Genomic DNA, 26,661 nt, shown 5'->3' with positions numbered 1-26,661 from the left:
CTTCTTTAATCTGAAAAATTATTCAATAAGGTAGACAGTGTAATTACAGAGGAGAAAACTGAGGCTCAGAGCAGTAAGGTGACTTGCCCAAGGTCACACACTAGTAAGCGGTGCAGCCAGGATGGGAACCCAGGCATTCTGACCCAGAGCCCCAAAACTATGCTATCTTCTTTTTTAAAGTAAGAAAAAGATTTACATATGACTATTGGATTTAGCAATTAAAAGATTATTGGTATCTGCCATGAGAGCAGGTTTATTTTTGGTGGGTATGGGTGTTGGGGACAGACTCCAGATTATAGTGGGTTGAAATTTTGCAGTGAGAAGTAAGGAAGCTTTGAGACTGAGTGTAGATAAAACTGTTGAGAATTTTTAATGGGATTGGAACACAACTGGACTCTATAGTAGAGAAGAATCTACTGTTAAAAGGTGGCTCTGAAAAAGTAAATGAAGCCCAAGCATTTATGGTTAAGGAAGGATTTGAAGATGCAGGATAAAGAGGGAGAACTGCGAAGAACCAAGAAGCTGGAAAATGCAGTCAAGGTCGGGGTCGAGAGTGCCAGCATATCTTGTAGTAACCTAACCTATGTAGGTTAGGTTAATAGGTAAGAAGTTAGACGTCTCTTGTCCTCTGCCTCTTGAAGATGTGAAGTGGGTATCTGCTGTGATTGGGTGGGTGATGTTGAAAGGGGAACATTTGCATGGGATACAGAGTGGAGAAGGCAGTTTTGCAATAGGCTTGCCAAAGTTCAAATGAGCATGCAGAGGAATTGGGGCTTTACGTGAGAATGGTATGGGTAATTAGCCCAGGTAGGAGGTACCTCAGGCTTGTTGAGAATGCAGGGGCTTCCAGGAAGATGTATAGACTCTTGAAAAGTTGAGTCCAGGGTACCATATGAGCCCGAGAAGCAGGTGTAAGGGGAGTGAATTGGAGAGGAATGTGGGATAGGAGGCTGTGCCAAAATATAGGAAGATGGATTTTCCAGTTTCTGGAGTGGAGAAGGGCACGTATGAGCCTGTGGCTGAAGCCGAGTGGAAGATAAGGCCACTTGAATTAGGAAGGTCAAGGGGTTGGTCATGTCGTCAACGCAGATATTCCCTTCTCCTAGATGAAGGTAGAGGTTGGGTGACAAAGAGAGCTGTTAGCGGAGTCATAAAATCTTTATTGAAATAGCAGTTTGGGTGGGAGTCAGAATGGAGAGTTTAAAAAATTTGTTGCCAACAGTTGTGCACGGGTCTTATCTTCAAGAGATGTTACTGAGAAATTCAGATGGAATATGTTTCTTGGGGATGTAGAGTCTAATCGGGGTAAACCCTCCTTGGCTTATGGCGTCTTCTAAGATAAACTTCTCCCGTACCTTTCATAAGAAAGTTAGGATATTAGGAAGTAATTCTGCTCTGTGCTTCACTTGAAACAACAATAAGGTATAGATTGGGGTCTCCAGGCCATGTTTGGGTGGTTTTTCCTGCATCCAAGAGTTATTTCTGAAATCCATTAAAAATGTTCCGTGTGACTGACTCTTCTTTTTGCTAGTCGCTAGAGTATGGCCTTTCTACTTTGTTTTGAAAATCCAAGTCAATTGCCAGGATGGCATCCTAGCCTAACGTAAGGCCTCTTTGATGGTTCTGATTGGAAGCAGAAACATAAAGAGTTTTGGAGCTGGGAAGGTTCCTATGATGAGTGCCTACAACCACTTCTGTGAAATTGACTCCCACCCTATGTGTTGCAGGTGATATTTGAATCCGTCTCTTTGAAAGGTCATCCTGGATACATCGCTGTGGACGAGGTTCGCGTCCTTGCTCATCCGTGCAGTAAGTCTGTTCCCTCCTCCTAACACAGCCTTGCTCCATGCCAGACTGCATAGCTTGGAGGCTGCAATCCCCCCTATTCACTGAGCTCACAAACATCTCTCGCTCTCTCTGTTTTTTTTTTTTTTTCAATCCTTGAAAAGTGCTTACATACTCAATGCAATCAGTCCTGAATAAATCCATAATTTTGCCGGCCTATTCAACAGGCAGTACCTACAGGCATTTGCAGAGCGGCAAAACATCTTCGTGTGAATCCCTCTCCATTATTAAAGAGTCTAAAGTCCTGATTGTTTATTAGTGGGATTCAGACCACTGAAGTGGAAGAATTAGAGGGCTTTGGATAGAATCTTTCACAATTGTCTTAAAAAAGAACAACACCAAAACACTGAGCAAATTAGCACACTGTTCACTCACAGGGAAAAGTGCCCCAAAGCTATTAATTTTTTTAAAGTAATTTTAAATACACTCATCAGCTCCTACGTAGGTGTAGGGAGAGATTTCTCATGGTGGTTGGTACTTCTGGTACAGTGTCGAGAGTCCTCAAAGGCAGAGCGCTCCCCCGTGCCCATCCAATTTCCTCTTGAAGTTCTCTCTTTGCTGTATTCAGTCTAAGATATTTGAATGTGTTTGAGCAAAGAACTGTGTTTCCTGGGTGCACTGAATCTCAGAGGGGCCAAGTCCTGGGTGCAGGTCATTGAGATGACATCATAACTAGTGACATTTGGTGGGGGGACCGTAATCACAGGGATGCGCATGGCGATTATGGGAGCTCCTAGAAGGGCCTGTTGGGATGCCAGTGCCATTAGTTTGTTAGCGTTCCGCAGATTGCAGATTCTCATTAGTTTCTTGGCAGCCATCTGGTCCCAGGCAACTCCTAGTAGCCCGCTCTCTACTCCCTCCTTATAGCCCTGAGTCAGGCTTGTGGCTATGGTGCAGTTTGCAGTTCCCTCAAGAGATGTCATGTACCCTGTCCTTATATGCCTTTCAATGCTCCCATTTTGGGGGCTGTTCTCATTTCAGCCCAATCTATGTTGCTTTAATTGAAATGGCTCTTCTCACTTCTGCTGCAATGAATTTGTCAGAGCCCTGAACGTCACTTCCTTTCTCTAGCACTAGAATGCCATTGTTTGACTCATTGTCTTAGAGCACCTTCTCTGGAGGAAATCGGGACAAGTTCCAAGGGGTTTTGGCAAAACGAGGTTTGGAATAACTATGTTTGTTGTCTGTGCAAGAGAAACCGCCTCCCCAGAAATCAGCCAACATCTCAGGAATGCTGAGATCCTGCTGGTTCTCCATTACTCCTTCTGACTTAAGTTCCCTACCTTCTGAGTTACTTCCTGAGTCTTTGAAATTTTCCCAATGGGTCCATCCGTTCAATCATGCCTGGCAAATGTCTCTGCTGAACCAGACTTCCTGTACAAAGGGTCCCAGAACCACCTCCCCCATTCAGGGTTTATATGCCAGATATGCAGATGAGTCCTCCTCACCACGATGAAGTCTTCCCCTCCCTCAGTTCCTGGGAATCAGCATCCCCTGCCCATTAGAGACTGATCTTTCACCTCAGACTGGCTCTACCTGTTGTCCACGTCACCGCACACATGCAACCCTGCACAGCCACCAGTTTTGAGGTTGTCTCTCTGAAACAAGTCTTAGTCTTCCCCCAGCCCTGCACATGTCCCCTCCTCAGAGAGGACACTCATCTCTGCTGCATCCAGCTGCATTCCTGCTGCTTACCCTATGCTTGATGCTCACGCTTGCTCTTTTTGATAGGTGATGTTTGCGTCTTCCCAAGAGAATCTGGCTTGGCTCTCTTAGGACCCCAGAACTCTGCTCTAATGAGAATTTTCACCTCTACCATGAGGCTCAACCTTACACCTGTCTCTTGTCCCAGCCCCAACCACGTTCAAGGGCAGATTGGTGAAAGCTCTGCGTTGACTCCAAGCACTGTCCTTGGGTTGCCATTGCAGCCAAATGCTTCTTTCTCTTCGAGAAATCTCCATAGGAGGGGGTCCTCTGGAACCTGGATGCCATTCCACCCCCAAAGTCCCATGGACCCTCTTGGATTCCTCCCCTCTGAGGGGCTGCTCCTGAATTTAGGATTCTATGGACAGCCACATACTCCTCTTGCTGAGGAGTGTGTATTGCTTGGTTATGGAATTGCTACGAGCCAGTTACCCAGCAAATGGGCCATGGGATGTAACTCAGGAAGAAGTGACCCTGGCTGTGTTCCTGCATAATGTGCGTCAGCTGAGTTCAGCCTCGATGCTCAGGCAGCTTAAATTTCCCAGGAATCAGAATGTGAGAACCCTGTGATCGTGGCTGGAATTGGAAAAAATTTCATTTATCTGTATGTTCACATTCTGGCAGTGCGTGCAGTCCTCAGAGATCTATCCATGAGTCATTGGAGTTGAGCAGGGCCCAAGGTGCTCTGTCCGTGTCCAGTCCTGGTGTTTATCCATCCTTTCAGCAAGTAAATTTTTGAGCGTCAGCTTCTGCTGGATAGAGGTAGGTTAGGTCCTTGTTTCCATGGTGTGTACTTAGCTGAGAGGCGGAGGAAGGAAAGACACTAAACGAGTCATGTTAAATAAGTCACTAATGTAATTACAGATAGTGATTAGTGCTGCGAATATAATAAATGTGAGTGACTGGGATATGGGAGGGCTCCTTCGATAGAGTGTTCGGGAGACATGTCTTTGAAGATGGGATCTGAACTGAGACTTGAGTTGTAGGAAAGAGTTCACTGTATACTGATTTGGGGAGAGAACATTCTAGACAGAGGAAATAGCAAGTGGGGGTCAGCCCGATGGTGTGAGAGTGTCTTGGGCATTGGGGATGTGGGGGATTGTGGTCTGAGTGAGCACTGGGGAAGGAATCCAGGCCCAAACTTGCAAGGCCCTGAGTCACTGTGAGCAGTTTAGATTTTGATCTAAGTGCATGGGGTGCCACTGGGGGGATTTACGCTGGGGATTGATACTATCTCATTTAATTATTACAAGATCACTGTGGCTGCTTTGTGCAAGAACGAATGGAAGGGCTATAGAGAAGAAGTCAGGAGACCTCTTAGGAAGAAAGTTCTGGGTCATGGAAGGGATCATGGCCGCCTGGACCAAGGTGGTGGAGAGACAGCCATTCATCATTCAGCCAGTGTTTACTGAGCAGGAGCTTCTTGCCAGGCACTGTTGTGGGTTTGTGGGGATAAGACAGATTCATTCTTAGCTCTCATGGGCTTCCACTGAAGTGAAAGAGCCTTGAAAATTAAACAAATAATCAGGTAATTGTATGATCTATAACAGATGGTTGCCATAACAAAATACGACAGTCTGGAGGTGCTTAAACAGAAATTTATTCCTCAGAGTAGTGGAGGCCAGAAGTCCGAGATGAAGATGGCAGGTTTGGTTTCTTCCACGGCCTCTCTCCTTTGCTTGTAGGTGGCCACCTTATCACTTCGTCCTGGCCCTTCCTCTGTGTACACGTGCCCCTGATGTGCCTTTGTGTGTCCAAATTTTCTCTTCTTATGAGGACACCAGTCTACATTGGAGTAGGGCCCATTCTGACAGCCTCATTTTAACTTAATCACTTCTTTAAAGGCCCTATCACCAAAAATAATCACAGTCCGAAGTACTGAACATTCAGACTTTGACACGTGAATGTTAAGGGTGCACATAACAGATGGTCAACAGTGCTATGAAAAAAAAGTATAACAGAGTTGGAGAGAAGCGGCCAGATTAGAGATAAATTTAGGAGGCAGAGTCAACTGGTTAGATTGGGAGCCAGAGGCATCAACGATGCTGCACTCTCAAATTTCTGGCTTAAGCTATTGGGTGGTGCAAGTTAAGGTGATATGTATTTAGGGACAGTTGAATTTGAATGCTGCCTTCCACATATGGATCCACAAGTGCTTACCATGTGTGGATCATGGGAGCATGCAACCTATTAGTGACTTCCAAACTGTCCTTTGGACTGACAGTGCCTTTCCCCCAACCCCAACCTTAATATTAATGCATTTATGACATCACTCATAGATTGGTAAAATTTTAACTATCTTAAGAAATATACATCCTTTTTATGTCCTCAGGCTTTTTAATGCTCTGCCTCTGTCCTGTAAAACATTTTTCTATTAATATATGGTCAGCGTTTATCAATAAGTGATTTCATTAAATATTCTAAAAGTTCCAGTGGGATTAGTGCCTGATTTGCAATTGTATTCTCGATTGGTTTGAGCTGAACTTAGGGTTTTAAATGCTTGCCTTGCAGCTTCCAAAACAGTGACGAAAATTCTCAAAGGAAATTATTTTCTCTTACAAAATGAAACTTCTTGTCTATATTTTATAGCCCATTTAACATTTTTGTGTTATTCTAAATTATTTTAGCCATAGTTACTCTCTACTGTCCTTTCTCCGTGTTAGCCATCGGCGGGGCCTCTGTAGTTATAACCGTGTACGAGCAATGTCAGCACAATTTTCCACTCAGTTTCAAAGTTTCTAGCTCCTAAGCTGACTTTCAGAATTTTTTTAACTTTTTTTTTTTTTATCACAACCTTGTGGGACTATGTCACTGAACCCAGAGTGTCTGAACCACGTTTCTAATGTATGTACTGAGCTTGCTCTTCAACTGTGTGGCTTCCTACTGAGTGCTGTCAGGTTTAAAGAGCGAGATAAAGGCCACAATAATATGTCTTCAGATGCTGCATGACATCTGCCGGAGTGTAAATGTCACCGGCATCAAGGCATTTTGCCCCAAATGCACAGCAGTTTTCTGTTAACCCCGTTCAGCGGGATCCCATTTTGTGGGTGCTGGCTCTCAGTGGGGAGTGTGTAGGAATGCTTAAAGCCACAAATTGGTAGTTGGTCTGCGCCCCAAGGTCAACTGTGTTTGCCTAAAGGTTGGTAAGTTGAAGGTGGTAGGATACTTTCTTTCTTAGAGCTGTAGATGCTGGGAGTGGGGGGAGCGGACAATTGAGAGAGCACAGGGCTTAAGAGTGGACTGGAGTTGGGGGATGGGAAGAGGATCAGAGAGGCCAGAAGCTCAGAGGAGTGGAGCAAACATAAGGAGCTCCCCAACATAAGGACGATGTCCAGAGAGAGCGATGTCATCATGAGCTGGGAATGAGACCAGGGCTCAAAAAGCACAGACCACCAATGTTTCACAGTGACGAATATTAACACTAGGGGCCATTATGTCTCTAAATTCTCTGCTACTGAACCTGGAAGGTAGGGAGGAAGAGGGAAAGAATCAAGGTAAAGGATCTGTTGCTGAGGAGGAGAAGGAGGGAGTCAGAAAAAAGCAGGGGACATCAATCCAGAGCAGATCTATTTCTAATTGCACAAATCCCAGTGGTGAAGCCATTTGTCTAGTGTCCCCCAAGGCTAAGGGGCAGTGTCCCTCTATAAAACCTAGCACAAAACCTCCCAACATTGCAGCTAAGACTCTGCGCTCCCTCCTTGCATGGAGCAGACATTCTTTCTTTAAACCTGTGGCATCAACGGGCTTACAAGGTTCACAATATTCCCACTCGAAGAATTGACTTGAACTGATAGTTCCAAAAATAACTTTACAAATTATACAGGAGAGCAAAAAAGGAAACAATTTCACACAATCAAAGCAGCATGACATTTGTCAGGTCGACTAGATACAAGGAATCTTCAGCTCTGAAAAGCCCACAAGGAGAGAAGAGGTCTCCCCCTGGATCGCGGAGTATTGATCCCACTCGAGCCATGAGGTCCTGAGGGGAACATGAGGGGGGTCTCTCTGAGCAGTAGTTTTTTGTTGAAAAACCTGAGCAGAAGGTATATGTTTTCACATGGCAGGTGTGCCTAATTGTGCCGAGGTTCTTGGCTTTCGTTGAGATTTGCAGGAAGTGACGGTTTGGTAGTTTGGTAGTTTAGAGGGTAAAGGCCCTGGGGATAAATGGCAAGGAAAGGGATCACTTGCGATAAGATATTCAGGAGCAATGAGGGGAGACTGAAGAGTCAGCTTTGCCTGCGAGCCTTTTCTTTGGACCCTGGGTTCCATTTTGACTCTGATATCCCACTGCTCAGGGAGCAAGAGAATGTGCTAGTTAAATGCTGAGTTTGGGGCATAAATGGACCTGGTTTGGATTTTATTTCTGTCATTAATGCTGTCTAGCTTTGGGCAAATTAAACTTGGTGAGCCTTGGTTACTGCTTCTCTAAAAGGGAAATAATAATAGTGTCTGCTTTACAGGAAGGTTACGAAGTTAAATAAAATGTCTAAAGCATTTATCATAGTGCCTGGCACTGTAGGAGCTTTCAACAAATGGCATTAGTTTTATTATTTGTCTCGCTGGATATTTAACTCCCTCTAGAAAGATGGCCAAAGGCTTTTTTGTTGAACTTCCTCTTAACAACCCTCCCTCCATTCGATCCTATTCTGGGGGTGTCCATGCCTGGGTCATCATTGATTTGGTTGATGTGACAGGGACCCTTGGCACTTTTGTGCCTCTATGAAGAAACTCATTCTTCTAGACATAGGTTATCAACCCATTTATCTTTGAAGAGCTCACATAGATCAGGACCTGTCTCCACAAATGAGGAAAGAGATGAACCAAACTAACCAATATAAAACATATATTTAATTCTAGAATTGATTGCTTATGAATACTGTGAGTTTCGTTTGAAAGTCCTTTCTTCTGTTATGCCAAGTCCCCAGAGTAAATGTCCCACCTCCCCCGCATCTTTAGGAGACACTACAACTTAGAATGAAAAGTATAGACTGAATGTTTCTTGAATTTTCTGTGCCTCAGTTCACTCACTGTGAAGTAGAGATAATTCCACCACCAACCACACTGGGTTAAGTGAGTTACTGTGTAGACACTGCACGTGACATCAATCGCGTAGTACACACTAAATGAATGAAAGCTTTTTCTCCTCTGTCTTCCACTTTCTTTCCTTCCCATCATCTTCTTCAAACATCATTACCAAGGCCAGGTGTGGAGGTCTCAGGCCCAAAGATGCTTCACTTCAGCTTTCTTCTTTCTACTCACTTGGGCTACCGCTAGGAACCTTCTGTGACCACCCACGCCTCCCCCTCCCCCAGTTTCTTCTTCCAAACATGGCAGTGTTGCTCAGAAGCTAATAATATGGATTTTGAGGTTCCGAGGCCTGGATTTATGTCTTGGCTCCCCCATTTTCTGGCTGTCTGATTGTGCCAAACTATGTAGCCCTTCAGAGCCTTAATATTATGACCTGTGAAATGGAGATACTGCCCGCCTCATGGATTTTGTGAGGTTTAGGCAAGAGGATGAATGTAAAGCTCTTAGGACAGTGCCCGGTTCATAGTAAGTGACCAGCCAACCGTAGCTCTACACCGAGCCAGGCCGCTTCCCAGACACAACATCCAGCCTGCCCTGTGCCCCTCCTGAACTGCCATGTGCCCACAGGGAAGCGGTCCACGCTGTTGAGTTCTGTCCTCATGTGCTCTCTGGTTTCTCTTTTAGGAAAAGCACCTCACTTTCTGCGGCTCCAAAATGTCGAGGTGAACGTGGGGCAGAATGCCACATTTCAGTGCATCGCTGGTGGGAAGTGGTCTCAGCATGACAAACTGTGGCTCCAGGTAAGGTTGGGAGAGGTCCCTCCTCATACCTGCCCATCCCTTGGTAGGGGAAGAAAGTGTGTGCTGTGATAAAGGGCTCGGCGGATAAGGGGGAAGGGATATTTTTTAAGTACCTCTACTCCTTGGATGATGCTCTGCATCCATGATCTTGTTAAATCTTAACTCTAATTCTGTTATGTAGGTGTCAATATACCCATTTTATAAATGGAGAAGCTGAGACCACAAACATAAAAGCGCTAGAACTAGAACTTTCCAAACTACTGTCTAACAAGCTTTGTCTTTTAGGCCCTGATTCCCAGGGCTAAGGCAAAGTGGGTATTTTAGATTCTGGGTACATTTGCATTTCTATATGACTTTTAGAATCACTTTATCAACTTCTACAAAAAGCCTATGGGATTTTGATGGGGGCTGATTGCATTGAATCTATAGATCACTTTGGGGAAAACTGACATCTTAGCAATAATAAATCTGCTGACTCTGATATGGTACATTTCTTCACTTATTTAAGATTGTCAGTAATTTCGCTCAGCAAGATTTTGCAATTTTTGGTGTACATCTTTTGTTAGACTTATCCCTAAGTATCTCATATTTTTGATGCTATTATAAAAGGCATTTTAAAATATCTATTTCTGATTTTTCATTACTAGGATATAGAAATACATTATAAACTGAATTTCATCTATTGATCTTATATCCTGCAACCTGTTAAACTTACTACTACTTAAATTTGAATTGATCAAAATAAAATTCAAAACTCAACTGCCCAGTCACACGCGCATCTAGTGGCTACCGCATTGGACAGATGCAGATAGAGAATATTTTTGACATTGCAGAAAGTCTTGGAGAGCATAAGTCTCGAAAGACATTGCCTCTGGTTCAAGGAAACAGGAATATTTCTCGAAAGAAGCTGACTCTAGTTACCTCCAACTTCGTATAGTCAAAGATCCCTATTATTTCCTGGCCGACATAGTTTGGGTGTTGGTTCTTAAAGCCGTGCCCAGCACACTTTGATGAGCGTTCTTATTATCACTTCTCCTCTTGCATTTGAGCCCATGTCCTGCAGTTGGAAAATCGAGGGGCTGGCAATTCTTCCTCGCTTCTTCACAGTGCAGTAGGATGAAAATACCAGTAATGCCTGCCCTTCCCGCTTCCCTGGGCTGGCTACAGAGCATAAGGGAGCGTGGTGAACTTCTACATGTCACTCAAGTACGAAGTAGTGTTATTTACTCTTTTTATTATAATTAGTACTGAAGTGCATCAGGCTCCTAGGAAACTGTCATTTCAATGGCATTGCCTCAGTTGAGTCACGAGAATGACACAGGACAATCATAATATTTGTAGTACCTTTATTTGGATTTCCCGATTATTTTATCATGGTTACTGCCGCAGTCTTGAGTCGTGCGCCCTAAACCTTGGGTCTATCAGCGGAAGGATGTTAAAAGCAGAATGTAATCGAAGTTTTGGAGAAAATAGATGGAAACGTGGTGTGGAGCTTTTTGCACATCTTATTTATCTACTTTTCAGTGTAAAGCAAATCTTCTTTCACAGAATGCTGTTTAGGTGGCTTACAATGGGACAGAAAACATGACAAGACAGTATAAATTAAAAGTGAGGAAGCACGAGATAAGAGGAAAGAACACACTGGAGCTGGTAATTCAGCGAAAACAGGGTTTCTCCGTATCTGCCGCTTACGTAGGCCACAGCCGCGTGGCTGCCAGTGGAATAAAGGAAACTTGTCAGATATACGGTTCACAATGTCTTTGAGATAAATACAAACCAATTGCCTGGGAAAATTCTAACTGTTGTTCACATGGGCCAGACAGGAATTGTTCCCACGAGTCCTCATAAAGAAACAGTGAGTGATGTAAGGAACGGCGTTCTCCACCGCAGCCTTATTGAGGGCACACAAGTGAGTTTCACAGGCTTGTTTCACATAATGATGCTCGGTGTAAAAGCAATTTGGGGACGTGGCAGATGAGAGAGGGGGTGGGGTGGGCAATACCATATGGCAGAGGTCCCTAGCTCTCTGCTGATCCATCTGCGTCCTGGGATACTTTAAATGTACCTGGTGACTGAACAGATCCAATACCTATTTCTTCAAGGGAGCTCCCAAAATATTGTCTCCCTCATCTATATTTCAGGAAATATTGGGAAGTAGACAGTTTACTCTCTGGCAAATGCCTGCTCGGCTAGTTAAGTCCAGACTTAAATGCAACAGTATAGTTGGAAGTAAGTTAACATCTTTTTGCAAAATATAAGGCGTTTGTCATGACACCTGCCACTCAGGCGATAACTGCAGCCCTGATCTGAGGCTGGCTAAGGTAGTGGAGAATTTCTTATGAGATATGCTTTGCATGTGTTCCAGCACCTAGAGGAGCAGCCTACAGACTCGCCATAGGTCTGTTCCATTTAACAGGGTTGGGATGACTTAGCCTGATAATTTCCAAGGGAACTGAAATAGACACATCGTGACCAAGAGTCTCCACAAGACACCTACAGGAGGTCTAACTTTCAGCAGTGCTTTTTCCTGCTGTGTCGCTTCCAAGATAAGCCGAGGAATCACTAAGTCACCGAAGGTAGAGACCTTTTTTCCCCCCACCAGCTGTAAGTCAGGGAAACAAATTCAGTGACTTTGCTCCTAGAATTGTATGTCAGTGGCCTTTCTTTCTGGCAGTGGTTGGGGAGCAGTTGGTGGGCTCAGAGCTTGAGATAAATCTTCTTGCCTGCGTTGTAGAGAGTGCTCGACTTCCTTTCTGCAGACGGTGTGTGTTCTGAGTGGAATGTTAGTCTACAGTTTGGGGAGCCCTTTAAAAAAAAAAAGAATATTCAGGGACAACTAGGTGTAACTTTACTGACAGAATCAGCTGTATAGCACAGTGAAAATGGATGTGGGCACAGTTTGTTTCCTAGAAAGTAATTTGGCAGTCGATATCTAAAACCTTCAATGTGTACATTCTTCCAACGGATAATTTTACTTTTGGGAATTTACTTAAGAAAATAACCAGAGACAGGAAGAAATTATCTGCAAGTGTGTTCAACAGGATGAAAAGCTGAAAACAACCTAAACGTCTGGCAAAAAAGAATGACACAATAAACGTTGGAATCGGAGTCATTAAATATCAGGTTATAGAAGTGTAATCAATGACGTTTTCACCATATGTATTTAAGTGACAGGAGCAAATTATAAAACACTGTGTTTAGTATATCAATTTTTATGAACAAACAAATATATACAGTAGTTCCCCACTCGTTTGCAATTTTGCTTTCTATGGTTTCAGTTACTCATAGTCAGTGGTGGTCTGAAAATATTAAATGGAAAACGCCAGAAATAAACAATTCATTCGTTTTAAATTATGCCCCATTCTCAGTAGTGTGATGAAATCTCGTGCTGTCCTGCTTTGTCTTGCCCAGGACGTGAATCATCCCTTTGTCCCCCGTGTCCACACTCTTCATGCTATCTGCTCGCTAGTCACTTCGTAGCCATCTTGATGTATTAGATCGACTGTCATGGTACCACAGTGCTTGTGTTCAAGTCACCCTTGTTTTACTTAATAATGGTCCCAGAGCTCGAGGGCAATGATGCTGGTGATTCAGATATGCCAAAGAGAAGCCGTAAGGTGCTTCCTTTAAGTGCAAAGGTATGTATGTGTAGAGTTTGGTACTATCCACAGTTTCAGGCATCCACTGGGGATTTTGGAACATAGCCCCTTCAGATAAAGGGGGCTACTGTATACATACATATTTATACACACAGATATCTACATGCCTGTGTACATACACATGTAACACTATCAAACATACATTAAGACATTTAATAATTGATTTTGATGGTAGATGATGTTTGCTTTCTGTTTTCATCTGTTTTCTGTTTCATCTAAATACACAAAACGTGAATATAAGTAGCTAATATAAACAGAAAAAAAGATGAAAATGGTCACTTTTTCCTAGATACAGAATATTCTAAGCATGGTAGGAAGCCTTGATAGGGCTTTGGGGTAGCTAATTCCTTAGTGAGGGACAGCACTGGCCCCCTGTCAAGGCTACGGGTAAAATTACTCTTGGTGTCTCCCCACACCCTCATCACCACCGTCAGATCCTCTTCATCCATGAGGGGGTTTAGAAATATTTCATGTGTCGTCTGGTGTTTACAGAAGACTGTGGCCCATGGGGGTCCGTGCTCACAATCAGGGGCTCCAGAGCAGGCCCTGTCAGCCCCACTGCAACGCTAGGTTTTAGGCCTCCCTACAAAAGATTTTCTTCACTAGGGGTTTGTACAACAAATCACATTTGAAGAGTCTCAGAAATGAGGCCATGTGACCAAATGCTCTGCACAGATCTCAGCAGGGGCAGCATATGTGTTTAGACAAATCACAGGCGTTGGACAGGTTGCAGACCCTAATCTGGCAGGAAAAGGCTCGTGTCCCGTGAGCACGTCAGCTTGACAGCAGCTACACCAGGGCTGAGGAGATAAGCAGACACGGCAGCCCTTGCTGAAGCTGATTCTTCCGGTAAACCTGTTTTCTCGCTCTCCACAGGGCTACCGCTGGCTCCTAGGGCTGTGAGTGTTCTGGAACCAGCTCCTCCTCCTCTTCCTGCATCTGTGTCAGGTGTCTCTTGCATGTGGGACTAATGTTGAAAACCTAGTGGCCACATAATAGCTAAACAACAATGATAAATTAATGATAATACTCATTACAGATGATATTCATTGAGTGGTTACATAGATGGTGTATTTAATACTCACAACCAGTCTCTCAGGTAGATATTATTTCTAGCCCATCTTACAGATGAGAGGACTAAGCCTGAGAGGGGTAGATGAGTGGCACAGGTCAGAGTCACAGGTCGTGTGGTAGAGACGGGGTCTGAATGTAGGTCTGTGTCATATTCTTAAGTCCTGGACTGATCTTTCCATGCTCACCTCATTGCCTGGTCACCTTATGTCACCACTCCATCCTTTCTTTCCATACAGATGGCTTTTTGTTAAAAAAGAAAAAAAAAATTTATTTAGCTCATACTTACATGCCTTTAATTTGTACTATACTAGATAATTAAATTGATCTGAGTTTCTCAAATGTACGAACCAAATCAATGAAATAAAAATACGCTTGGAATATTTTTCACGTTGTTCCCTTCTATTTGCCTTCGTACTTTTCTTTTTCTTTCTTGGCCCCATTTCTTAAATGTGATGTCTACGCTTGCAGTGGGGCATTCTTCAACTCCCACCCCTTCCCAGAAGAGGCCCTTGCGAAGGTCACTAGTGTTTTCTTTGTCGCTAAAGCCAAAGGTGCTTATTATTATTATTCTATTATTAGTATTAGTCCTTATACTTGACTCTTTTATTCAGCGTTTGTTGATGACTGCTCCCCCCTTGAAAATCTTCTGCCCTCTTGATTCAATGAAATCATCTGTCAACAACTAAAGGGGCTGATATTTTACCTCATTTGCAAGCTAATGAGTTAGGTTGCCAGCTACAGAGATGCTGGCAGGAGATGTGAGTCTCCTGGGTCAGAGACAAAGGACTGTATTATTCACTGCAAGCAGGCAGCATGAGCTTCATGTTTGCACCAATTTCCCTTGTCCCTCCAAGTACCCTGGGGATGATGTGGGGTAGATGTAGGTGGGATCTGTACACGGTAAGAATGTGTCATAGCTGAGGGACACCATGCTTAGCAAACCCTTAATTTTTAATTAATACCTTTTTTAAAGATATAATTTATAAACTATAAAGTTTAGTAAGTCTACAGTTTGATGGGTTTTAGTGTATTTACAAAACCATGGCACCAACATCACATACTTTATCTTTTCTTTTGTTCACCTGTAGGTACCCCAAATTAAAAAAAAACAAACCAACACCCCTTTGGGGCAACTCAGGGTGTGACAAATCCAGTTAAGCTCTGGATTTGCAGAAGGTTACATTCTCTCAAGTTCATCTACACCTGGCGCCTCCTCCTCCCCGATCCTGTGCATCTCATCCCTGAGGACCCTAGCCAACTCTGGCCTTGGCATTTCCCCTCACACCCTTATTCTTCTCTCCTTTCTCATACCTTTCATCAGCCTATCCTCATTTTATGTTCTTTAGGTTTCGATTACAGCTCATCCTGGCCCCAGCACACAGGAGCTGGGGGAAGGAGTTGCGAGCAAGGCACATCTGCTTCTTGCCCTCATGGAGTTTACCTTATGACGGTGGAGACAGACATTATTAAGCAACTAACAATAGAGTTAAATATTTCATTACTAATGTGACCAGGCTCCGAGGGGCAAAAAAGAGTCTACTGAGTGGGGAGTAGAGAGAGTGGGTAGGGTTATGAGTCTCAGGTAGGTGCTCTAGGAAGAAGTGGCCTTTGACCAGAGTTCTGCCAGGTGAACCAGAAATAGTCAAAGGGAGATTGTGCCATGCTGGGAGATGGCACATGGGCAGGCCCTTCACCACCTGCTCATCCTCTTTGCTCAGGGCTATGGCTCCCTGTGGGGCTTATGCTAGAAGCCTCCTGAACTCCGAACTCGAAAATCAACCCCAGATGAGCAGTCGGCCAAGCATGCTAGTGGGCTCTCGGCAGGGCTTTAGCACAGCTAATCAGAAATGACTTATGTCCACCACTATTTCTTTTAACTTTTAATAAAGAATAATCAAAAGCTGGTTTTTAGAGACTGCCAAAGCAGTACCAATACAGTCTTAAGTGAATCAGTGGGCCAGACTTTAGCAAGTTTGCAAATGTTATGCCATTGAGACAGTATGGCAAGAAGCGAAAAGGGTATTCATTACAAACAAATTGTGGGAATTTCACCTGAATATTTTCTAGCTGGGAGATTTCTGGAGCAATTAGAACAATTTTCAGTGAAAATGCTGGGCCTTATTTTATTCTTACCTTTTTTTTTAATGCCAGAAGCTCAAACCAGCATGTGGAAGGCTTCCAGGACTCTGTATTATAATATCTCCTGTAAAACAGGCATAATGTCTGTTGCACACAGTTCCCTCTTATTAAAGACCATAATGTTTTCACTTCTGCTGATTATAAATCAATTACAAGCCTGCATGCACTCTCTGAAATAATGACAGCCATTTTTGCAGGTTATGTCTTATCTCTTTGTGAAGGGAACAATGTCATGACATACAAGAGGAGAGAGGATGGGGAATTGCAAAATGGCAAGACTATTATAGATACTTTGATAGCTAATTGGGTACTATGAAAACAGCAGGCTCTCCGTGCCATCAGAGGCTTCTCTTGTTTTTCTCTGGAGGTTGTTCCTGAAGATGGAGAGGTCTTGCCTGGGTGTGGAAGGAAGCATATGTGCTAGGGTCAGAGGTATTCAAGTGTGGGTATTGGAAACCCCTATGCTTGCAAAGACTGTGTGCTCTCAAACTAAGACAATTTATTTCACATAAAACAAAACAAGCTAAGGAAGGTGGAATTTGAGTTATTTTTATTTTTATTTCACTTATTTTTTATTTTTTTAAGTTTATTGGGGGTAACATTGGTTAATACAATTATATAATTTTGGGGTGTATATTATAATTTGACATCTATATATTTTATTGTGTGATTACCACCCAGAGTCCAGTTTCCTTCAGCTACCATATCTTTGATCTCCTTTACCCACTTCACCCTCTCCCTACCCCTCTATATTTGACCCCCGTTTACCCTGTCTACCTCTTCCCTTCTGCCACACTCCCTACCCTCTGGTAACCACTAATTCATTGTCCACATCCCTGAATCTCTGTCCATTCATTTGTTGCTTTTAGGTTTATATCCCACATATAAGTGATATCATGTGATTTTCAACTTTTTATGTCTTTCTTATTTCACATAGCATGATTACCTTGAGGTCCATCCATGTTGTCACAAATGGCAGTATTTCATCTCTTCTTATGGCTGAGTAATATTCCATTGTATATATGTACCACAGCTTCTTTAGCCAATCATCTATTGTAGGACACTTCAGTTGCTTCCATGGCCTGGCTACTGTGAATAGTGCTGCTATGAACATTGGTGTGCAAATATCTTTTCGGATACGAGTTTTCAAGTTTTTAGGGCAGATGCCCAGTAGAGGGATTGCTGGATCATATGGTAGATCAATTCTTAGTTTTTTGAAGAACCTCCATACTGTTTTCCATAGTGGCTGTACCAATTTGCAGTCCCACCAGCAGTGTATGAGGGTTCCTTTTTCTCGTATGAGGGTTCCTTTTTCTTGAGTTGTTTTAAAAAAGAGACAAGCAGATTCAAGAGGAGAAGGAAAAAAAGGAGAGATCTCAAAGGGAACTGTTGCCACAAGGAGAAATACATGGTTATAAAGTCGGATTAAGCAGGGCCCTCGATTTAGCTGTCAAATGCCTTCATTCAGTTTAGAACATGGGTACGGCTGGATGGATGAATTGGAAAAAGGTTCACCTGTGGGTAGATGAAGCCCCGTGGGCTTATAGCTTGGCAAGTAGACAGAGACTTTGAAGAAAGGAAACAAGTAACTTTCATCCAAGCTACTCACTCAAGCTGAGGTCAGGACTCATGGCTTTGCAGATAGAGCATGGCTCGATTTGGTTGCCACACCCCTGGTCCCTGGCTGGGCACCCTTAGCGGAGTAACCAATTGCTCAACCTCAGAAAGTGGCTTGAATTTAAAGACTATTTCCATTTATGTGTTCTGGTATTATTTGGCCTCTTGCTCTCCACTGAAGGACTTAAGGTGACCTTAACCTTCAAGTCTTGGAGACCCAGGAAAAGGCCAGCAGCCTCAGCATCACTCAGGAACTTGTTAGAAATTCGAAACATCCAGACTCACCCCGACCTACTGAATCACCCTTGAGGTGAAACCCATCCATGCAAACATTTGAGAACCACTGCTTTAGACTGATGGACTCGGGTTAGGAAAACCTCGCTCGGATCTAATTGCATATTGGACATGCCATCCCTTAATAATATATTCTGAGAGTCTGTTAGCCAAGAACACAGGAAGATGCTTTGCCCCTTCTTACATATATATTTCAGACTTAGAGATCCCCGAGTTTTCCAGAAAGCTAGTCATCTGGTCCTCGATCACATGTCTCAACCTGTTTTCTGTGGAACGCTCATTTTTTGCGAGATGGCATTTGACGTTCTTTGAACAAGCAAGGTAAGTTTCTAGAACACTGCACGCTTCACCCACTCGCAGAGTCATAGTGTAACTGTGCTGTCATATACTGGGTGGCAGCTGAGTGATGTGATTAAGGCCTCAGTCTCTGAAATAGGAGCACTTGGGTCCAAACCCTAACTCAGTCGCTCAGGAGAGTCATATAAGGTTTGGTATTCCTTGTGGGGTTCATGGAACAGCAGCATCGGCATGACCTGGGAGCGTGCAGAAACCAAGGATTTCCGGCCCCACTCCAGACTCCCTGCATCAGAATCTGCCTTTTTAATGAGGTCCCCAGGTGATCTGCACGCACATTGTTTGAGAAGCACTCTTCTAAGATCTGTCGCTTGACCTCTTTCTGCCTCAGTTTCCTCTTTTGTGAAATAGAAATATTAATAGGACCTATCTTGTGCATCAGAATCACCGAGAGGATTTGTTTCAAAAAAATGGCCTGGCTCCACCCGTTGAGTTCTTGATTCATTAGTCTAGCCCAGGGTCAGAGAATCTGTATTTCTAATGAGTTCCTGGGGGAATTTTGTTGCAGTGCATCTGGGGACCACACCTTGAGGCCCGCCGCTCTAGATCATTCTAAGAGCATTGCTCTTTCTACGCCAGCCTTGTTTTTCTCCATGAAAAAAGTTATTTCAATACTCGACTTTATGTTTTACCCTTTTTGCTGTTTTGTCGGAATCTTAACCCAGCCTATAAATTCCTCTGGGCAGAAATTATACTTTCTACACGCCGTACTCTCTCATTTTGTTAAATAATGTTTTGTTAAATAATGAGTATATTTCCAGTGTGATTAATAATAGAATAAGGGAAAGGGGGAAAAAAACCTCAGACTACCAACCCTAATAAACAACACCTACGAAGAGATATCAGCCCTGAAAGTCTCTTAAAAATTCACATTTCTAACAAGTTCCCAGGAGATGCTGATACTGCTGGTCCAGGGACCATCCTTTGAGAAGCATCTTGATAGAGATTTTAAGATTAAGTGAATTCTATCATGCAAGCCAGTTAACACAGTGCCTCGCACAGTGCCTGGCACAGCTCAAAAATGTTAGTTAATGTGACTTTGACTAAGTAAATGTTCAGACCGATCTCATTAAGTTGAACAAGATATTCACCAAACTCAGTTATGGAACTCTTTATTCGTGGGAGATATATCACCTTTTCGGAGGAAGCAATGCATTATTCCAGGGGTGCTCAAGTTTCTTCATGTTGTTAGTGTTCTGTGCAGGTCAGTTCCAGCCCCAGTTTTTTCTTCTTAACATAGATTTCGGAGCGGACTGCCAGCAAATCTCAAGGCAGCAGCTCATGGGATTTTAGGAGACCTTGTGTATAATGTACTGTAGGAGGAGGCAGAGATAGGAAAGTGCTGGGTAGGATGGATGCCATTGGTGTTTCTGATAGTGTCCTGTATGAGCCAGTGTCCCCAACCCTGAGGTACTGTGGGTGTTGGTTGCTGAAGGCTCACAGCGCCTCCTCCCTCAGAGAACTGCTATGGGTCATACGGGAACAGTCTCCTCCTTCCACCACCTGGCAGGCCATGACCGGTGACTGACTGACACGGGGTACGAATGCTGGCCCCATGCCGCAAGGTGGGACTAACTCTGTGGCGCTCCCATGGGATCAGACTGAAATGAAGCTAGGCTCCAGTGTTGACCACATCCTTGCTCAGTTCCTTTCATCTCCCTGTTCCCCCTCTTTGTCTTGTGCACACCCAAGAAGTCACCATGTCTCAGACTGTGCTTCCGGACAGCCTGACTCAAGACACCATGGTCAGTGCCCACCAGGAAATTTGTTCGGCTGGGTCGTAGACTCAGAGGGGCAGAAGATGATTCTACTTTAGAACAACCGACACGGGTCTGAAAGGCTTGCCGCTAGAGGAAAGGAAGTGTGCCCTGAAATTTCAGAGGAAGCTATACTGAGAAATATTACAGGAGCCAGAAGAAAATTTCCAGCAAGCTGGAGTAGGGACGTGGACCTAAGGGTCTGAGACAAGCCTGCCCCAGGCTTCCATGTGCATCGCCCATGTCTTGCTTCTCTTTGGCTTTTCCCAGCACTTTAACTTCCCTTCACTGTCCCGCTGCTCTTTGCTAGCATCCTAGCATTTGCATCCCTGTGCTTTTACATGGGTTAGGAAGGTCTAGTCCCCGCCTTGTCTCTCTCTGGGCTGTGGTCCCCTGCAGCTCCTGGCATGCCCCTGCCCCACCCCTCCCTGTGTCCACTCAAACCTGCTCAGATTTCTGAGTTCCTTCCTGCTTAAGGAAACCTCCCCTTGTGTTCGCCCCTTGCGTTTTCTCTTCTGCCTCTGTCTGGGGCTGAGACGGTGACTGGGACCTGTGTTTCTACACATTCGCTCTGCTCAAAACCCATCTCCATGTTGCGACAGCATTCCGGCGTCTTAGCTTCTCACCATCGCTGGTGTTTTAGAATCTCTCCTGATCCCTGCTTCTAGGTTCCTGGGTCACTGCTCATCTGCTTTGACCTTCGGCACCTGCTTGTCCTTTTGACTGGGCTCATCTCTCTGAACTTAACCTTCATTTCTTCTTGCCCGTGGTCCATCATGGTGCTATTTCCTGTCATGGCTCTGGGCCCTCCTGCTCGTCCCTGTCCTGCTGTTGTCTGCTCCCAATATGACAAGTGCGATTATCAAAAGTCCTATTTTCCACAGATTTTATAAGACAACCTGCAATTTGTTATCCTTCGATGAGAGAAGGGCTGGTGGTTCGGGAGCTAAACAGGAGAAGGTGAATTGTTTAGGGAGATGCACTTTGAATTCTTTGGTTCTGCTGGAACCTGCCATCATTAAGAAGAAAAGTATATAATACTGGAGGAAACATCGAAATGAAATTTAACCGAAATGTGAAAAATGAATGTTTTCTACTTAATTAGCCCTTTGCTCTTTTTGTGAGTTTCTGACTGCTGATGCAACAAATTATACAAACTTAGTGGTTTAACACAACACAATTTATTATCTTATAGCGTGGAGACCAGGGGGCAGAAATGGGTCCTACTAGGCTAAAATCAAGGTGTTGGCTGGGCTGTGTTCCTACTGGAGGTTCTAGGGGAGGGTCCGCTACCTAACCTTTCTCAGCTTCTGGTGGCTGTCTGCATTTCTTGGCTCACGGCTCCTTCCTCCATCTTCAAGCCATCAATCATGTCATTCTGACCTCTCCTTCTGTCGCCACATCTTTTTCTCTGACTCCGACCCTTCTGCCTCCCTCTTTCACAGCTGAGATCCCTTGTGATTACGTTGGGTCCACCTGGATGACCCAAGATGATCTCAAGATCCTCAACTTCACCACATCGTCAAAGTCCCTTGTGCCATGCAAAGTGACATGTTCCCAGGTTCCAGGGATTAGGATGTGGACATCTTTAAGGGGCATTATTCTCCTTACCCCACTTCTCATGCCTATTTTCATGGTTAATTTGGAGAGCTCTCCTAACACCAGAAGATGCCTTCCGGTGCTAGGCGTTTCACACACTTTCTCATTTATTCATCATAATAACTCCATAAAGCGGACAGTAGGATCAAATCCAGTGCCTGTATGAAGAAATGAAATCACCTGCCCAAAGTTGCACAAACTGAACATTTGATTGCATATTTTATTATCAGTTTCTAGCTCCACCCCTGTCCTCTTACAAGTATCGAAATAACTGTAGCCTCCTGGGAGCTAACCTCTGACCACTGGGGGACCACCTGCATCCAGGAGGGGATGCCTCAGATGTGAAAACAATTGCAGATGAGGAGTTTTATACCAGATCGGTTTGTTTATTTATTTGTTTTTGGCATTATTTTTTCCTGTCTGTATTTTAGTATACTTCTTTATCCTTAACAATAATTGTGGGAATAGAATAAGGAAAGGGGAAATGTTTATATGAACATGTACCTCGGTTATTATGGTTTTCATAAACTTTATCAAGTAGATGGTGGGGCATTTCAATCTGAAGATTTAGATCTCATTTTTAGTACAGGAAGAGGACCTAACGTATCTTGAGATATGATTTGTGCTCCTTTTATTCACCTCTCTTCCTAAGGATACCAATTACTTATATGGTAGTTAGTTGTCTGGTATCTGTTTTCTTCAATTCTTTGTATCTTTGCTTTTTTGCTCTCTGGGTTATTTTTTTCCAAAACTGTCCTCCAGGTCACTGATTTTCTGCAATGTTGGTCCTGCTACAAATCAGCTTCTAATGCCATTTTGAATTTTGCAGAAGGCATTACTTGTTATAATTCTCCCCTTTGCTATTTTCTTTCTTTGTACTTTTCCTTATCTCCTCACTTCTTAGCTCATGTTCCTTAGACCCCAGGTGTTGACATCACTCTCGATTTCTCCTTTATTATCCCCCAAATGTCTGGGCTGTTCAAAGCGTCGGATGTCTGAGAAAAAGCCCTGTGTCTCATGACATATGCATTTTTACTTATTCCCCTCCCCCTTCCACACGGCATCCCTCTCCTCACCCCCTACCTTTGCCTTTTTTTTTTTGTCCTCGTTTAAGAAGTTGGTAGCAAGTAGGTCAATCCTGGTCAGTCACAACCGATACTCTCTCACATTTGGGAAAGAGGGTGCTCGAGAAAGTGAGTGATGGAGTAGTTACCTCCACATTAGAGCAACACACTTGGTGTTTTCAGCACAGGCTCTGAAGCCAGATGCCCTGCATTCTAATCCCAGCTCAGTCTCTTCCAAGCTGTGTAAGCGTGGGCAGGCAGTGTCACTTCTCTGAGCTTCAGCTTCCTCGTCGATACAATGCAGGTACTAAGTGTACCCATTTTATGGACTATTGTGAGGAATTAATGAGAAGGCATATGAGACTCTTAGCTCATAATAGTACTTAGCCAATATTAGCTTAACAAAGAAATAAAAGATGAAAGTTTTTACGGCGTTATAAATAAATCCAGTTAGAAGACATCCATCCGTGCATCACTCATCACTCCCTCATCCAGATCCACCGTGGTAGCCCTGCAGGGCCTCGTTCACCAGTGGGGACAGTGGGCTTCTTTGACACACACATCTCTTCTGATGCCTTCCTACATTCAGCCAACTCTTCCTGAAATCAGAGCCCATTCCTGGCATTTGCCAGGATTTCCTTTACTTCCTCTTTGCACTGTTTTGGGAAGGGGAACTGTGTTTGGTTCAAGTTGTACTGTGAGGCAGGTGGTTGGCAGTTACAGCCCTAATGACTCCCACCTGCTTTCATTTCCTCGCACAGGTTTTTGTCTGGTTAAGTTGCTTAGTTTCTGGAATGGGAGGGGGTTGTTACTGTGTCTCATACTTTAAAAAATATCAGCTATTTTATTATTTTCAAGTGTAAAAGCAATACATGTCTGAGGCAGGAAGTCCAGAGAATGCCCAAAAGTAAAGGGAAGAAGGAACAACCATCACCTGCAATCTCCCTGCTCACTCGGGAGGCTTTGATTACGCCATGGTTCTTGGCTTCCTGCTCGCTGCCCTCCCTTGCTGTCCCACCTCATTCGCTTGATACAGCTGAGCACTTTGGCTCTACCACCTCTCGTGTCCCAGTCCTGACACATCACTGATGGAGGTGATGGAATATGACATGGATGAAAGTTGGTCACTTACGTGGTGGGACTATTTACTTTGTGCAGGAAGCATTGAAGACCACATCTTGGAAGACTCATAAATCACAAGGTTTCCCTAGAGCCAACCAGACAATTAAAACCTTCAGTTTTACTTTTGGAAAATAATTAAGGCAGGCAGCAAGGAGAAGGTCTTAGTGAAAAGAATGCTTGGCTTGAAGTTCAAAGACTTGAATAAGGGACTTATTTGCTTTACATATTCATTTAACCTTGTTGATGTGAATTTTTCTAAGAGCAGCAATGATACCTGCCTCAAACAAGGCTGTGAGGATTAAAAAGAAAATTCAGAGATTAGCACATAGTAGGTGCTTCATGAATAGTCAAACTGCATCTTCATTCACGTGCCTTACCAGTTATCATAACTCGCTGCTGTGAAAGAGTCTCATTCAAAATCAGAGCATCACCCCTAAGATTCAGGATGGTAAAGACAAAAATGCTTGCACATTCCCCTTGATTCTAGAAATGTTTATCATGTCTCGAGCTTCCTGGGCACAGTGCTGGAGGTGAAAAGAGCAAAGTGCTGCCCTCAGGGAGCTCACAGTCTACAGTGGGAAACACTGGGAGGTGAAAATGCATGGGAAGTTTGCACTGTACATACGGAGTAAATAGCTTCCGGAAGGTGCCGTGACTGTTGGGGCAACGTACCTGAGATGGTGATGAGCTGAACTGGGTTTTTAAGGGAGAGGGAGACAAGAGATTCCAGGGGAGAGAGCGTGTGCCCAGGAGGGGAGGTGAAGCCCCCATCTGCAATCTACCCACGAGGACACATCGGACCTGGTGGGGTGGGACTCGGAGCCTGTTGGCAGTGTGCCTGGATGCCAATGTGGAGCCGAGGGCCAAGCTTTTTATGATCACTTCTTGCCTTGGGTTTTCACTGATCTACCTGAGCCTGTCCTTGGAGGAACCCTGTGGGTTCTGCTTTCAAGATGAAGGAAAATGGGCGAAGGGTGAAGAGGCTAAGTGCCAACCCCCAATGCAGACTGAGCAAGGAACGAAAGTTTTTAGCAATGGCCTATGCCCTGTCTTCGTACCACCAGACATCTGCCCTCTTGAATCAGCTCACAGGCAAAGTTTATTCTTGAATCAGATCACTCCCCAAAACCAACCACAGAAAAACTCCGTAATATGGAAAGTCACAGGCCTCAGGGGTGTGGGGACGGGTGGAGCTTCTGTGCTTGGGGTCACCCAGGAGCATACGAGCATATGATTTCTCCTCTCCCTCCCTCCCTCCCTCTGTCCTGCAGCAATGGAATGGGAGGGACACGGCCCTCATGGTCACCCGCGTGGTCAACCACAGGCGCTTCTCGGCCACAGTCAGCGTGGCGGACACTGCCCAGCGGAGCGTGAGCAAGTACCGCTGCGTGATCCGCTCGGATGGTGGCTCCGGTGTGTCCAACTATGCTGAGCTGATCGTGAAAGGTGAGTGCTGCCGGCTGTGCCTCTCCCCATGCGATGCATTTCATGGGGGTTCCTTGGCTTCATCCTCGCAAAGCATGGCAGGTGTTAAGGGACCTTTTCTCATCTGCAGCCCCTCCTCCTCCTAGGCAGGGTAATGAGACACGCTCTCCAATCCCCTACTCCCACACACTCCAAAATGAGATGTTATTGAAAATCACGCAATATTGCATTGTGATTCAAGGTTGGATCTGACTTACAGGAGCCATATGTGAAAGCCTGTGGGATATATGACAAAGACGACATCTCCAAATTTGGCTTTATTTTGCATTTAAAGATAGAGCGAACCTATGTCCTTGTGTTTTGGTGGCATTTCGTTGCAGTGTTCAGAGAGTACAGTTGTTTCTGAGGGTTTTTTTTTTTATTGAAATGTATTATAATGACAATATTTTGGAAGGACTTTTGAAATAAATAATCCCCCACTTTACTGGCCTTGATTCAGTTCTTTTCAATTTTCTTATTCTCGTTCACCTTGATGTATTGTTGATATGCTTTCCATTTAAATTCGCAGATTGCTTCCATTTCTGCTTCTTTCATAGAGCTGGATATCCCGTTTAGTTTTTAAAGTCTACGTAATCTTTGTTACAGTGCTTAATGGTTGTATACTATTTCATCAAGTGAATCATCCCATTTTTTAAAATCTCCCTATATGTAGTTATTTCGGTAATTCCAGGTGTTTCTGTTTTACCTTTTTTGTGTGTGTGTGTGTGCATGCAACAATTAACACCTCGATGGAGTCTTCCAAAAGAACATTTTTATTCTATTGAGCCAAACTATTCACTTGGATAAATTCCCTAGGGGTAGAATTGGTAGGCCAAAGAATATGAGCATCTTTATGGATTTTTCTTTGTGTTGTAATATTGCTTTTGCAAAAAACAGTTCGACAGTTTACACTGGCAACTGCAAAATAGGAATGTACTCATTTTGCAGAGTTATGTTCCCCGGTTAAAATTTTAATATAGCATAATGCAATGGGTGAAATAATGAAGCCATTCCTCTTGTGCTCGCTGTAGAATGGTACCTGGTGTGTTTGAAGGTAAAAACATTGATCGGCCCCGCAGCAGGCCCCCAGGTGGGTTCCCTTGGTCCAAGTACAGGTTGGTGTCAAGCCCTTGACCTCTGT

The 26,661-nt window shown here is 44.0% G+C and overlaps 1 protein-coding gene across 2 annotated transcripts in view; it reads left to right on the top strand.

Moving 5' to 3' along the window:
* The window catches only part of PTPRT (protein tyrosine phosphatase receptor type T), a 937,324-nt gene that overhangs the window by 334,016 nt on the left and 576,647 nt on the right, over positions 1 to 26,661 (top strand). For both annotated transcript variants that reach the window (XM_039864357.1, XM_039864356.1), the window contains exons 4-6: positions 1,728 to 1,809; positions 9,262 to 9,377; positions 25,328 to 25,502. In XM_039864357.1, coding sequence (XP_039720291.1) covers positions 1,728 to 1,809; positions 9,262 to 9,377; positions 25,328 to 25,502 — 373 coding nt within the window. The remainder of the gene's footprint in view (positions 1 to 1,727; positions 1,810 to 9,261; positions 9,378 to 25,327; positions 25,503 to 26,661) is intronic.

The sequence above is a fragment of the Pteropus medius genome, unplaced genomic scaffold, assembly GCF_902729225.1.
Source record: "Pteropus medius unplaced genomic scaffold, Ma_sr-lr_union100, whole genome shotgun sequence".
Lineage (NCBI taxonomy): Eukaryota > Metazoa > Chordata > Mammalia > Chiroptera > Pteropodidae > Pteropus > Pteropus medius.
Note: the sequence above shows the minus strand (reverse complement) of the source record. Positions and strands in the feature narration are given on the sequence as shown.